We start from the raw sequence: 16296 nt of genomic DNA, 5'->3' as shown, positions 1-16296 counted from the left end.
CTTAAAAAGTCAAATTTGTAGATGAGTTGACATTTGGGTTTATTAGATTCTGAACCAATGCAAACTACTACAACCGACTGCACTTGTTCACTAATATGTATTGCAACATGCGAGCGCAGATATGATAGTACTTAGTGTATATGTATGAGAAACAATTAAAAAAGTAACAAGCAAAAGGGCATTAAGTTCGACCGGGACGAACTATGGGTACCTCCCACCTCGGGTATATATGTAAACCACATTTCATCAAAATCCGGTGAAAAATGCATAACTTATGTCCCATAGCAGTTATATCGAAAAATGTTTCGATTTGCACCAATTTCTAATAAGTACAAGTCATTGTTCACTTGTGTATAGCAAAATATTGGTCTTTTTAGTAGCTATATCTAAAAATAAACCAATCTGAACCATGCACAACATGTATGTCGAAAATCCTAACATAAGTCACTATGTCAAATTTTAATTAAATCGGATTATAAATGCGCCTCTTTTGGGGCCAAAACTTTAAATCGAGATATCGGTATACATGTGGAGGGGCGTAACTCAACTCTCTGTCCCAAATTTCGGCAACATCGGACAATAAATGCGCCTTTTATGGGCCCAAAACATTTAATCGAGAGATCGCTCTATATGGCAGCTATAACCAAATCTGGACCGATCTGTGCCATATTGCAGAAGTATGTCAAGGGGATTTACTTAACTCACTGTCCCAAATTTCAGCGACATTGGACAATAAATGTGCCTTTTATGGGCCCAAAACCTTAAATCGAGGGATCGGTCTATATGGCAGCTATATCCAAACCTGATTCGATCAAGGCCAAATTGAAGAAAGATGGCGAAGGGCCTAACACAACTCACTATCCCAAATTTCAGCGAAATCGGATAATAAATGTGGCTGTTATGGGCCTTTGACGTAAATCGGAGGATCGGTCTATATGGCAGCTATAACCAAATCTGGACCGACTTTGGCAAAATTAACGAAGGATGTCGTAGGGTCTAACACAACCCACTGTCCCAAATTTCAGCGAAATCGGATAATGAATGTGGCTTTTATAGCACTAAGACCCTAAATCAGAGGATCGGTCTATATGGCAGCTATATCCAAATCTAGACCGATCTGGGCCAAATTGACAAAGGATGTCGTAGGGTCTAACACAACTCACTCTCCCAAATTTCAGCAAAAGCGGATAGTAAATGTGGCTTTTATGGGCCTAAGACCCTAAATCGGAGGATCGGTCCATTTCGGGGGCTATATCAAGATATAGTCGGATATAGCTCATCTTCGAACTTAACCTGCTTATGGACAAAAAAATGATCTGTGCAAATTTTCAGCTCAATAGCTCTATTTTTAAAGACTGCAGCGTGATTTCAACAGACAGACGGACGGACATGTCTAGATGGTCTTAGATTTTTACGCTGATCAAGAATGAATATACTTTATAGGGTCGGAAATGAATATTTCGATGCGTTGGAAACGGAATGACAAAATGAATATACCCCCATCCTTCGGTGGTGGGTATAAAAATTCATGGGAGTTTATAGTTTCTGTTCAGTGACTGATAAGTACTGCCGAGATAATTCCAAGAAATTTGGAGGGGAAAACTAGTGCTGTGTGCGTTAAGCGTAAAATAAATCACGAAGGTTACAGAAATCATGTTTCCATAGGCCTGTCAGCAAGCGCTTTATCATGTGATCCTCAGACGCAGGAACCAGTGAGCCATTACGCCTCGGTGCCATAGCGCCTCAAACATGCTTTGAGTGAATCATGTCTTTGTGGCTACAGAAACCAGGATTTCGCCCAGAGTCCTTCATACACAGGCGCCACTGTGCCATGGTTCACATGAACTTACCGCCCATCTTCACAAAAGTCGCAGTGTCCTAGTGCATCAATCAAGCCGGAAATGAAAAACATCACTGTAAACATACCAACCAAGATTTTGACCAATGTGCAATGTTTCCAAATCGACAAGTTTTGGAAATAATTCTAGAACTTTTATAGGGAAAGAGATGTCAACCCGAAGCTTGGCATAGTAGTGTTGAGGTTACTTCAAATAGTTGTGCAAAATTTTGGGAAAAACTTAATTCGTCTCCTTCTTTGTCTTATAAGGTTAGGTTTAAGTGGCAGTCTGTCATCAGACTCACTTAGACATTTTCGTCCATTGAGATACCACAGGAACAGGTAAAGAAAGATGCCTTTCAGTTCCTACCGTTGACCCAACCAGATCGCTTTAATAAGCCCAACTTCTTGCGAAGCGTTAAGTCCGATAACTCAGAAAGTTCTCAAAAAATGAGAATCTAAAGTGGCACTCCTTTTACCTGCCAGTGCGGTACATACACACACAGGACGTGTTCTATAGCCACATTTCCGTCGACGTACTCATACCTTCTGCAGAAGTCTTTACTTGCAACCTTTAGCCTGACAGCATGTTATCCGATCAGACATTGACCTGTCATGACTCCCACAATGACTGAGACGTCTGTTCTAGCCAGCGGCGGCAAAGCGGTAGCTTTAAGCTAGATTGAACCACATAATTTTTGATTTTTTACCTCACCATAGGATGAGGGTATACTAATTTCGTCATTCTGTTTGTAAAACTTCAAAATATGCGTCTCTGACCCCATAAAGTATACTTTATGTTTGATCTTCATGATGTTCGATCTAGCCATGTCCGTCCGTCTGTCGAAAGCACTCTAACTTTTGAAGGAGCAATGCTAGGCGCTTGAAAATTTTCGCAAATAATTTTTATTACTGTAGGTCGGTTGGGATTGTAAATGGGCCTAATCGAACCATGTTTTGATATAGCTGCCATAAAAACCGATCTTGGGTCTTGACTTCTTGAGCTCTTAGGGAGCGCAATTCTTATTCGATCTGGCTGTAATTTTGCACGTGTTATTTTGGTATTACTTGCAATAACTTTGCTAAGTATGGTTTAAATCGGTTCATTACCTAATATGGCTGCCGCTCTTGGATCTTGACTTTTCGATCCATTATAGGGCACAATTCTCATCCTATTTGGCGTGCAGTGTTTTATTATGACTTCCAACAGCTGTGCCAAGTATGATTTAAATCGATCCATATCCTGATATAACTGCCATATATACCGATCTTGTATCTTGAGTTCATAAGCCAATAGAGGGCGCAACTATCATCTGATTTGGCTGAAATTTTGCACGAAGTTGTTTGTTACTTCCAACAACTGTGCTAAGTATGGTTAAAATCGGTCTATAACCTGATGCATAAAAACGGGTCTGGGATCTCGACTTCTTAAGCCACTAGAGCTTAAAATTTTTACTTGATTTTGCTGAAATGTTGTACGTGGTGTTTTGGTATTACTTCCAACAACTGTGCAAAGTATGGTTGAAATCGGTTTATAACATGATATAAATGTCATAAAAACCGATCTGGGATTTTGACTTCTTAAGCCTCAAGTGGCTGAAATTCTTACTCGATTTTGCTTAAAATTGCGCAATTCTTTTTCGAAAGGACTGAATTATTACCCAATGACATGTTCGATGGTCTTCAATTCTTGACTTCTTGAGCGTCTAGAGTGCGCAATTCTTATCCGATTAGAATGAAATGCACCACGTGTTTTGTTATGACATTCAACAACTGTGCCAAGTATGGTTCAAATCGGTCCATAACCTGATATAGCTGTCATATTAACCGATCTTGGGTCTTGGCTTCTTGAGCCTTTAGAGAGCGCAATTATTATCCGATTTGCCTGAAATTTTGTACGACGGATCCTCTCATGACCATCACCATACGTGTTTATTATGGTCTGAATCGGTCTATAGCCCGATACAGCTCCCATATAAAATGATCTCTCTATTTTACTTCTTGAGCCCCCAAAGGGCGCAATTCCTATTCGAATTGGCTGACATTTTACACAGGTCTCCAACATATAATTTAATTGTGGTCCAAACCGGACCATATCTTGATATCGCTCTAATAGCAGAGCAAATCTTTCCTTATATCCTTTTTTTTGCCTAAGAAGAGATGCCGGGAAAAGAACTCGACAAATGCGATCCATGGTGGAGGGTATATAAGATTCGGCCCGGCTGAACTTAGCACGCTTTTACTTGTTAGATATAGCTACTGTACTTATTAGTATTTGTTCAAAATCGGAACATATTTCGATATGGCTGCTATGGGGCATAAGGTATGCATTTTTTATTTTGACGAAAGGTGGCTTACATATATACCCGAGGTGATGGGTATCCAAAGTTCGGCCCGATCGAACTTAACGCCTTTTTACTTGTTTAAATGTATGATACATATTATCATAAAATGTTTTTGTATTATTATTAGCCTGAGCCAATACGGCCTTCCATTTAACTCAATGCCTCACCCCAAGAAAAACTCAGTTTTTTTTTTTATTATTATGTAAAAAAGTTGTGATTTTTATTTATTACTTAATCAGTACATTGCGTATAAAAAAAGAGTTTCTTTCCTTCATAATAGTTACTCGTATAATTATGTTTACCGGATCATCATGGTAGTATGTATAAAATGTATAATTAAAATTTAATTTTATTCCATTTTTGTTTTTTTTTTTCTAAATTAATGAATTCATTATCATTACAAAAATGCCCTCTTAAATTTGTAGCTTCTTTTTGTGTTTATAATTTTTGTTTTTTGAATTGGACTAAACTACAAAATTGTGGTGAAAAAAGAAAAGCACCTTAAATTTTGTCTCGTCTTGTGAACTTCACAAAAGGAGAGAAAAATATTGTAATAATAAATCAAAAGGTTTTCATTTCACTTAATGCTTGCAAAATAACTTAATCAGCTAAAAATATTACACTATGGAATTCCAAAGAAATAAATACAAAGTCAGTTTTTCTTTAAAAGTAAGAGAAAACGGGCAAAAGATAAATTCGTTACGAAATATTTTGATACAAAATTATTTCGAAATTTATCGTCTTTTTGCCCCTTAAAAAAAAAATAATTAAGGGAAATAGTGGCCACATTTGGAGGGGAGTTTTAGAATAGCAGTGAAATAAATAAATAAAATAAAATAAAAGCAAATAATATGCAATTAGGTAAAGCTAAGAGAAAACTAAACTAAAATCTGTGTTTTTTTTTTCATATATAATACCTGCGTTATTTATATTTCTGTTCTTTTTTTTTTTAGAAAACAATGCTGGGTTTTAAAAAGCAATTTTGTAAGGGTTTTTTTTCATAAAAAAACAAATCTAAATATTCGGTCAAGTTTCTAGTTATGTTGTTCATGAAAGGAATTCTTTTCTTTTGGCCCTTAGCCAAAATCGCTTTTAAAAGCCGGCATTGTGGTGAGAAATTTTAGTTTTTTAATTTAATTTTTTTTCCTTTATATATAAAAGCAAATTCTAAATTATTTCCTATTATTTACTAGATGTGTTTTTGCATACTGCATTCTATCGACGTCTCGTTGTTCTTATAACTTTTACAACTAATTTCGGTATAAAAATTATTATAATATGTGTATATATAGTCGTACAAAAAGTCTCTTAAAAAAAGTTTCTCTTTTTAATTTTCCTTTTTTGCCCTAAAACGGTATTTTCGTTTAAGAATTTGAAAATAAAAGAATTTCTAGAATGCTATGTTTTTTTGATATCCCTATTCTTGTGTCTTTTGTTTTTTGCTGTTTTAAAAGTTCTGACCATAACGTCCACTCATGCCACTATCATAGAGTTTTCCCAATGTATCACTGGCCTTGCCCTGCTGCACATGTGAGGAGCTGTGTTGCAGATGTGATGCTCCATAAACCATAGTGGGTGCTCCATAGTTCACCGATGATGGTGCCGAGTCTTGTTGATACAGATAACGTTCTTTCTTGGAGCGCTTTTGTACAGTTTTCCAGATGACAAAGACAGAGAGTTGGGCCAGCAGGAAGACAGCACCGGCAATTATAAGGCCTGTAAAGAGAGTGGGAGGAAAATTGTTGTTTTTAGTTTAAGGTTTATAACGTTGAAAATGAAAATAAATAAAATGGATATATTTTTCGGGATCTCATTGGTAGACAACCATAGAGTTTAGTTTGGAGATCGTAATAGAACTCTAAATTCATGGTAGCGTGAAAATTTTGACAAAATTTGCCTTATTTGCTAAATAACTGAAATCAAAATATCGTTTTTTATATAGAATCTATATGAGATTATATTGGGTGCTGTGGTCTTAAACGAACTTCATATGCTAAAGAACATCACATTCTGAATGTAAGCTAAACCTGACATTAACTGTGCTCTCCCGGTAGTGCAAATAAGCCAAGATGTAGGCTGATATGCCATTATCCTAAAGAGGAGGACTGCTAAATAAGTTTCTGGTCTAGGCAACACCACGGTTTGCCATGTACAATATGACTTTTTAGTAGCTATATCTAAAAACAAACCGATCTGAACCATATACAACATGGATTTCGAAAAGCCTAACATAAGTCATTGTGTCAAATTTCAGTTACATCGTATTATCAAATTTCAAATTTCAGTTACATTTCGAAACGAACACTGATTTTGGTAATAAAATTCAATGATTTGCAAGCGTTGCTCGTTAGTAAGTCTATTCATGATGAAATGTCAAAGCATACTGAGCATCTTTCTCTTTGACACCATGTCTGAAATCCCACGTGATCTGTCAAATACTAATGCATGAAAATCCTAACCTCAAAAAAATCACCCTTTAAATGCGCCTTTTTTGGGGCCAAGACTTTAAATCGAGATATCGGTCTATATGGCAGCTATATCCAAATCTTGATCGATCTGAGTGAAATTGAAAAGAAGGATGTCGAAGGGCCCAACACAACTCAATGTCCCAAATTGCGGCGACATCGGATAATAAATGCGCTTTTTCTGGCCCCAAAACCTAAAACCGAGAGAACGGTCTATATGGCAACAGTATCCAAATCTTGACCGACATGTGCCATAATGCAGAACTATGTCAAGGGGTTTAACCCAAATCAATATCCCAAATTTCGTCTACATCGGACAATAAATGCGCCTTTTATGGGCCTAAGACCCTAAATCGGAGGATCGGTCTATATGACAGCTATATATAAATCTAAACCAATCTGAGCCAAATTGACAAAGGACGTCGAGGAGCCTAACATAACTCACTGTCCCAAATTTCAGCAAAATCGGATAAAAAATGTGGCATTAATGGGCCTAAGACCCTAAATCGGAGGATCGCTCTATATGGCAGCTATATCAAAATCTGAACCGATCGGGTTTAAATTAAAGAAAGATGTCGTAGTGCTTAAGACAACTCACTGTCTCAAACTTCAGCGAAATCGGATAATAAATGTGGCTTTTGTGGACCTAAGACCCTAAATCGGAGGATCGGTCTATATGGGGGCTATATCAAGATATAGTCCGATATAGCCCATCTTCGAACTTAAACTGCTTATGAATAAAAAAAGATTCTGTGCAAAGTTTCAGCTCAATATCTCTATTTTTAAAAACTGTAGCGTGATTTCAACAGACAGACGGACGGACATGGCTAGATCGTCTTAGACTTTTACACTGATCAAGAGTATACATATGGAGGATACTTTGAAAGATAATTTGGCCATTTTTGATGGCCAAAATTTGCATTTTCAATATTAGCCCAGTGACTTAAATAACAGCCCTCGTATAGTACCTCACAAATATTGCTAGCCCTAGGAGAAAATATTCACTGAATTATTATTGTAGGAAATTAACTGCTTCATAACCTATAAACTGCGGATGATTACCAAAAAACCAAAAAATGCTGTCGATACGAATTCCAGGGATTTTCTCAAATCTACAACCACATTTTCACTATATAGACAACTAGCTGATCCGAGCCCGCTCCGCTGCGCCTTCTTTTATTTTATATAGAGCAAAATTTTCCTTGGAATATTTATTTTCGACAATTAAAGAGCTTTTAGTGAAATATCATGCTACGAAAATAGTACAGGGTGGCTGATGAATATTGCTACAATGATGAATATTGCTACATTTTTTTTTCGGTGTATGGAATACATTTTTCTTTTATTCATGTTAAATTAAATTATTAAATTAATTATTAAATTATTATTAATTAAATTAATTAATTAATTAATTAAATTAATTATTAAATTATTATTATTAAATAGAAAAAAAGTTATTACATTTTTTTTTGGTAGCGGCTTTCATCAGCCACCCTGTATATCGCTTGACTAACAGTTTAACAATATAAGTGCCTTTATCTGAATCCCATATGATCGTAATTGGTCTACGAATTTAAGTTTGGATGTTAGGTGTACTCCATTCTTAAAATACTTTATTCCAGCCCGATATTGTCATGATATCTGATTTAGGGGTGTTTACGGAGGTGAGGTGGTCCCCCAGGCACTTGGCTGTGAAAAAATATTAGCATCGTGCTCTTCTTTCAAATACCATTTATTTATGATTTGAACCTCATATTGCCATTGGCCTCAAAATTGTATATCAAATTCGTTTTCTAATCTCATTGAAACTCCTTTTTGCAAAAGTCAGCAAATATGTCCGGTTTGGGATATTGACCCTAAAAACTATAAATGTTTAGTTCCACTCTCTTTAAGACCCAAATTGTCTTGGTGAGCAAATAGTTCCTATTTGGGGGTTGTTATGGTGGTGGGACATCTCCTAGACAGTTGGTACCTAATGTTGATATCAGATACGTGGTCTGCTCCCAAATACCTTTAATTTGAGCCTCATATTTACATAGTCAGCAAACATGCCCGGCTTAGGGGTTGTTTTGGCGGATGGGCAGCTTGAAAATATATATCGGATTGGTGTTCTACTCTAGAAACCCTCTTATTTGAGACTCATATTGCAATAGTCAGTAAATACTTCCTATTTGGGTGGTGTTGTGGCCCCATAGACACTTTTCCCGAATATTGATATCAGATTCGTGCTTTACTCCCAAAGACCTTTCATTTGAGCCCCATATTGCTATGGGCGTATATATGATGTTTTTGAAGAGAGGCTGCCCCCAGACACTTAGTCCCATATTTGGATATCAGATTCGAATCCTACACCCAAATACCTTTTATTCAAGCCCCATATTCCCATGGTCAGTAAATGAGTCCTGTTTGGGGGGATGTTTTGGGGATGAGGTGGACCCCCAGAAACGTGGTCCCACATTTGGATATTAGATTCGTGGTCCCACATTTGGATATTCTACTCGTAAATACCTTTCGTTTGAGTCCCATATTGCCATGGTCGGTAAATATGTCCGATTTAGGGGTGTTTTGGGGGTTGGGGTGGTCACCCTAACACTTGGTGCGACAATTGGATATCAGATACGTTTTCTTATCCTAAATACCTTTCATTTGAGTCCCATATTGTCGTGATTGGACTACATATGTGTTTGGTAGGTTTTAGGGTAGGGCGCCCCCTCCCTAGGTACCCTATCCGAGATTTGGATACCAAATTTTTATTTGTAGGTATATGAGAGCACACAAAATTTCGCTTAAATCGCACCAGCCATCTCCGAGATCTGGCGTTTCTGAAAATTAAGGTAAGGGGGAGGGTCCGCCCCCCCCTTCATATATCAAAAAATGTAGTACCCTATTTTCACCACGGGGTCATTATGCACCATCAGTGAAAATTTCAAGAAATCCGTTTCTAAGTCTATAAGGAACACACAAACCCACAAACAAACACAAATTCATTTTTTTTAAGTAATCGATGAAATTTAGATGGCACACACATTTCTATCCAATTGCGGTTTTTATTAAAAAGTTCACCGAAATCATATAAAAAAAATTTTGTGAAAGATTATTATTTAAGGAAATACAACCTCATTCACATTCAATCAAGAATCGTTTTCAAATAAAGAACTTATGATTAGTCTTGCTTGATTTTCAAAGAGCAAATTACCTAAACATTGTAATTTTCATTGGAAAACTTCAAAAAACTCATTGCCTTCTGGCTAATATGTATTTATGTGATTAATGCTAGCCAAGTAAATTTTCAAATGACCCCGCAACCTCAAGCGCAACTTATGTAAGTCGAGTGCCTTATTTTTAAGCAGGCTCATACGCCTACTACTAAAGTTCTTTGGGAAAATCTTCTATCGATTCTTGACATACATTTGATTAATTGAAATTTTCTTTTCAATTTTCTTTTTAAATTCTGTTTTTGTAGGACGTTCAAATTCAACTCAATAACATTGTAGTCTCAGCGGCTTTTATCTTAAAAAAAGGAAAAAATTCTTGTTAAAACCCTAAAGAAAATCTGAGTATGTGTTGGATTGTTTTTTTTTAACATTTTGCTTTATGTTAAGAGTGTGTGATTTTGTTTATAGCCTTTGGTGAACAAAAAAAACAAACCTCCTCAACCTCCTCCTACAAGCAAATGGAGGGAGTTCGTGATCAGGTCAGTAGTTCAGTGGTTTAAACATGATGTGTTGTTGTTGTTGTCGTTGCTAATCGTGCCATGGATAAAACAAATGTTTTTCCCTATTTTTTCCTTTTATTTTTTGCTATGTTTTCTTGGTAGAAAATCTTGACAAGCCATAGCCATAAGAAAAAAAGGCAAAAATATCTTCAGATGACTTAAACTAAAACTAAACCATAAACGAAAACTAAATAAAAAAAATATAACCGCCAACAACTAAGAAGGCAAGGTTTTACGGAGTTTTGTTACCAAAAACAGCAGAAGCTTCAAACGGCAGCAGCTGAGTAACACATGGCTGGCATGAATGCTGATGGTGGCAATAACCTACAAAAGACTTAAACATACCACCTCACAACATACATATCTGCCCCCAAAGCTACAGACCGTGTACCACCTGTTGTGTAGCTTAAACATACATACATGTGCTAGTATAAGAATTTATGTGTGTGTGTGTGTGTGTGTGTTAACCTTAGAAGCAGCCTTCTGGCCAAGAGGTTTTGATGTTTTGCTATGGTACCATTTCCAGGCTGAATAATTTATTGACATATATGGAAAAATTGTGGAGAGTTGAAAGAGAGCCTGTAGCCATATTCATATGCAAGTGGGTGCAGAAAATAGAACATGGTTCGTACATATATGGATGGAAAAATCAAAGCTTGTAGCATAATTTTTCAATGAATTATGGAGAACAATTAGTTTTCTGTAATGACGGTTATGTCATGGGTTATGTGTGGCGTAATATTTGTTAACATGCTTTTTGTGAACGATTTTAAAAGGATTTTTTTTTGGGAACAAAAACTGTGAACAGTGGTACAGGGTATTATAGATTTGTGCATTTGTTTGCAACGCTAAGAAGGAGAAGAGCTAGACCCATTGATAAGTTTACCTCATCGACTCGGAATCACTTTCTGATTCGATTTAGCCATGTCCGTCTGTCCGTCCGTCCGCCTGTCCGTCCGTCCGTCTGTCCGTCTATGAGTCCATGTATTGGGTTGCCCAAAAAGTAATTGCGGATTTTTTAAAAGAAAGTTAATGCATTTTTATTAAAACTTAGAATGAACTTTAATCAAATATACTTTTTTAAACTTTTTTTCTAAAGCAAGCTAAAAGTAACAGCTGATAACTGACAGAAGAAAGAATGCAATTACAGAGTCACAAGCTGTGAAAAAATTTGTCAACGCCGACTATATGAAAAATCCGCAATTACTTTTTGGGCAACACAATATTTTTGTAATCAAAGTGCAGGTCGTATTTGTTGTCCAATTATCACGAAATTTTGCCCATATCACTTTGTTGGCCCAAGGATGAACGCTATTGATTTTGATCAAAATCGGTTCAGATTTAGATATAGCTCCCATATATTTGTATCGACCGATTTGCACTTAAATTGCCCAAATATTCTGTAACTTCACCAGGTTCATGGAATTTAATCATATATTAGAGCTTGGGTGTCAAATGAATAGAAACTGAATGCCATATTTTTGTAATTGTCTCTGTATTAGGTACCGATGCCTAGACGCATGCTATGCCTTGGCATAGAAAATAGCGACCCAGGAGAACGTACACTTGACAAGGTGGATCTCTTGGTCTTATAAAAACTCCTGTTCTGGTGACATGTATTGCAAAATCTTGCAATAGGTGTTTAACTATTCAACAAGTTCTTTCCCGCTTATACCCAACACTCCTACAGTCATTTATCCTTTAGAAAATGCAAATGGTAGCCTCCAAACCATAGGCTATTAAGATTGTGACGAAAAGGTCCCATATGGTCGTTTTCGCCCATATATTTCTATTCATTTACCTTAGTTAAACGTTTTTTTTTCAAATTTTTAATAAAACGTAGTTAGGCCATTATGCCCTAAAACGGAGCTTTTGTAAAGTTAGACTATTTGTCGTGGTACCTTTTTAGTGGCAAAAACAATAGCTCAACAGTGTTATCAAAGTCAAAACAGGAGACCACCACACCACAAATAAGTTTTAAACCTTATACTGAGGGGTACTTCTCGCCGGTGGCTGAGTTAGTTGCGTGCTCGAACTACCAGTATGGTAGTCCGAGCACGATTTCGACCAGAGGCCTAGTCTGTCTCTTATGTGGTAGAGGAGAAGTTTTTTCCCATTGTCTGTGAGACACAAAAGTAAGCTATCCATCCCTCCTTTTTATTTTCTTTCGTTTACGTATCCTCCTCCTCCTTTTTATTTTCTTTCGTTTACGTAGCGTCCCCGTCTGTCCCGGTTACACGAACCATGTCTCTGAAATCATATAAAACAGCTTATCCAGCCAAATTTCTTAGATACAGGAGCAACTGAATCATTGTTAGCAAAAACGTTCCGTCCCTCTACGGATACCTCTTGGTATACCACTGCAGCCACGACGCTAGTAAATCACATTTTATCCAGTAACCTTTAGACACAACAGCTACTGAGCCCTTGTTTGATCGTACCTCTTATAAGTCTATACACACATCCCGGTGTACAAGAGTCTGAATCACGCCGTGCAAGAATCAGGTCTCTGCAGCCATAAAAACCAGCGTTTGCCTACCCTACCGACCGCAGCAGTGAGACACATCAGACATTGTTTTTTTTTTTTTTACACAAACGTTCCAATGTCTTAGAGGCTCAAAAATTCCGTGAGTGAATTTCTGCAACCGAAACAGTCAGCGTTTTGCCCAGTATCCTGTAAACACACGAACCAGCGAGCCATTTATATCGCGCACACTTCGTCCATTTAAACAAACATCCCAGTTTATATCACCCTTATTACGCCGTTAGTAAATCACCTCTCTGTAACCGTAGCAGTTAGCGTTTGGCTCAATATCTCTTCGACACTGGAGCCAATCTTCATACATTCTACCCACTGATCTGGTACCCTAATGTCTCAATCACTCCTTGAGTGAAACACGTTGCGGTAACCATAACAGCCTGCGTTGTGTTCAATGTTCCTCAGAAACAAGAGCTACCATCAATGCTTTTTTTCCTCTTGCTTCCCTAAACATCTCAGTCGTATAGTCCATACGTCAGGCCCGGAGTCGCTGAGCCACTGCTTGCCCTAGTCTACCCTACCGACCGCAGCTGTTGTTACGGATACAATGTGCTACTTTAGGATCGCTCAAGGAATGGAGGAGGGGAGTTGGTCTTCATGGTACACCATTTCGTTTGGTATAGACCCATCTCGCCTGCGCCTGGCTTTAGCGACCCCTACATGGAGTGCATGGGGATAGCAGTCAGGCCCGGTACAGCCGAGATAGAGCTATAAAACGTGTACATACCACCGGTTAGTAGCTGTGTCCCAATCAATGGTCAGGCTTACAAACCCGACGTAGGGTGGCTATCCATAGTCGTCTGGTTTTAGGGGACTTCAATGCGCATCACATTTCATTCTCCCCTAGGTAACGACCAGCGTGGCATAGCTTTGGCAGAGCAGATTAAAGGCTCCACATTTTGCACATTGAATGAGGATGCCCTCACCTAGGATTACGAGGAGGTGTAGCAACTCGCCAGACATTTCCATTGCATCTCCTGATCTCCTGAGCGAAGCATCCTGGCAAGCCTTCATCTCTTTGGGTTTAGACCACCTCCCCATAATTCTCACCATCAACCGACCACCCGACTTAATAACCTCTGAGCACCGAAAGAAGGTCGATTGGGCTGGCTTCTGAGAGTACACCAATCACCACTACAGTATAGCCCGTTCTGCCGATAAAGAGCATGAAACCCATAAAAGCTTCGAATTTTCGAGACCAGGCGTCATAGGCGGACATGTTAACCTCTGCAGTATGGTGGCCCCCAGGAACGAATAGAAAACTGTTTAAAAATTTTAATAATTATAGCTGAGTCCACCTATGTGAGGACTCTTGTCAGGCATTTCAAATTGGTCACCTCAGCCTTTTGAAAATTTTCTCGAGCTGCTACTAAGCCTCCATTTGTAGTCAGATTTCCAAATTTTTATACTCTCCACCATAGGATGGGGGTATACTAGTTCCGTCATTGTGTTAGTAACTCCTCGAAGTATGCATCTAAGACCCCATAGAGCATATTTATTCTTGATCGTCTTGACGTTCTGTATCGATCTGGTCATGTCCCCCTGTCTGTTGAAAGCGCGTCCGTCCGTCCATCTGTCTGTTGAAAGCCCGTCCGTCCGTCCATCTGTCTGTGGAAAGCCCGCTACCTTTCGAAGGTGTAAAGCTAGTTGCTTGAAATTTTACACAAATACTTCTTATTAGTGTAGGTCAATTGGGATTGTAAATGGGCCATATCGGTCCATGTTTTGATCTAGCTGCCACATAAACCGATCTTGGGTCTTGACTTCTTGAGCCTATAGAGGGCGCAATTCTTATCCGATTGGAATGAAATTTTGCACGACTTGTTTTGTTATGATATCTAACAACTGTGCCAAGTATGGTTCAAATCGGTTCATAACCTGATATAGCTGTCATATAAACAGATCTGTGGACTTGACTTCTTGAACTTCTTGAGGGCGCAATTCCTATCCGATTTGGCTGAAATTTTGCATGACGTATTTTATTCCTACTTTCAACGACTATGTCAAATAAGGTTCAAATCGGTTCATAACCTGATATAGCTGCCATATAAAACGATCAGGGAAATTTGCCTGACATATATCGCTCTAATAGCAGAGCAAATCTTTTCTTATATCCTTTTTTGCCTAAGAAGAGATGCGATCCATGGTGGAGGGTGTATAAGAATCGGCCCGGCCGAACTTAGCACGCTTTTACTTGTTTGTGCCTAAAAATGGTGAAGGGTATATAAGATTCGCCCCTGCCGAACCTAGCACGCCTTTAACTTGTTTTTGCTAGATTTAAAACTGCAAACTTGCCCATGAACATTCCATAAGGGACTGGGGCAAACTTCCCACAAATCAAGTAGTGCTGTACGTTTCAATTTTAAGCAAGTGCTCAAGAGGCCACCATAGCGCAGAGTCTAACATTTCCGCCTATGTCGCTGAACGCCTGGATTCGAATCCTGGCAGGAACATCAGAAAATTTTTCATCAGTGGTTGCAAATGCAAATTTTGCCCATGGACATTCCACTAAGGAACTGGGGCAAACTTTCCACCAATCATGGAGTGCTGTCCGTTTCAATTGTGGGCTCAATGATAAGGGACCTTCTTTTTATATCCGAGTCCGAACGACGTGCCGCAGAGAGACACCTCTTTGGGGAGAGGTTTTTATATGGCAAAGTACCTCACAAATGTTGCCAGCATTAGGAGGGGATAACCACTGGTGAAAGGAAAACACTGTTGAGCAGATGTTTGCATGTCAGCCTATGACGCTGAACGCCTGAGTTTGAATCCTGGCGAAACCATCAGAAAAAAAAAACTTTCAGCGGTGGTTTTCCCCTCCAAATGCTGGCAACATTTGTGAGGTACTATGCCATGTAAAACTTCTCTCCAAAGAGGAGTCACACTGCGGCACGTCGTTCGGACTCGGCTATAAAAAGGAGGGCCCTAATCATTGAGCTTAAACTTGAATCGCACTGCACTCATTGATATGTGAGAAGTTTGCCCCTGTTCCTTAGTGGAATGTCTATGGGCAAAATTTGCATTTGCAACCACTGATGAACATTTTTCTGATATTTCTGCCAGGATTCGTACCCAGGTTTTCAGCGTCATAGGCGGACATGCTAACCTCTGCGCTATGGTGGCCTCTGGAGCACTGATTGTGCTATGGATCTCTTGCGACGTCCGTATGACACCAAAGACTTCAATTCACCGCTTACTGAATCCTCATTAACGCAAATCACTGGCTCACATCGGGGTATGCATGGTGTCACCAAGGCCCTGAATTGCACCACTTGGGAGGAAGGGAATTTGAAGGCATCGAATTGTGAAACCAAGATAATGCTCAAAAATCAATTCAATTTTGAGGCTTCCTGGCTGTGATTAATTGCTGGCATTACAATTGGACATTTTAAGTT

The 16296-nt window shown here is 38.5% G+C and overlaps 1 protein-coding gene across 1 annotated transcript in view; it reads right to left on the bottom strand.

Annotated features, from left to right (window-relative positions):
- Nucleotides 1–5506: 5506 nt before the first annotated feature.
- LOC106085376 (uncharacterized) overlaps nucleotides 5507–16296 on the bottom strand; it is a 69699-nt gene continuing 58909 nt past the window's right edge. The window contains exon 7 of the mRNA XM_059362883.1: nucleotides 5507–5898. Coding sequence (XP_059218866.1) covers nucleotides 5630–5898 — 269 coding nt within the window. The 3' untranslated portion in view covers nucleotides 5507–5629. The remainder of the gene's footprint in view (nucleotides 5899–16296) is intronic.

The sequence above is a fragment of the Stomoxys calcitrans genome, chromosome 2 (assembly GCF_963082655.1).
Source record: "Stomoxys calcitrans chromosome 2, idStoCalc2.1, whole genome shotgun sequence".
Classification (NCBI taxonomy): domain Eukaryota; kingdom Metazoa; phylum Arthropoda; class Insecta; order Diptera; family Muscidae; genus Stomoxys; species Stomoxys calcitrans.
Note: the sequence above shows the minus strand (reverse complement) of the source record. Positions and strands in the feature narration are given on the sequence as shown.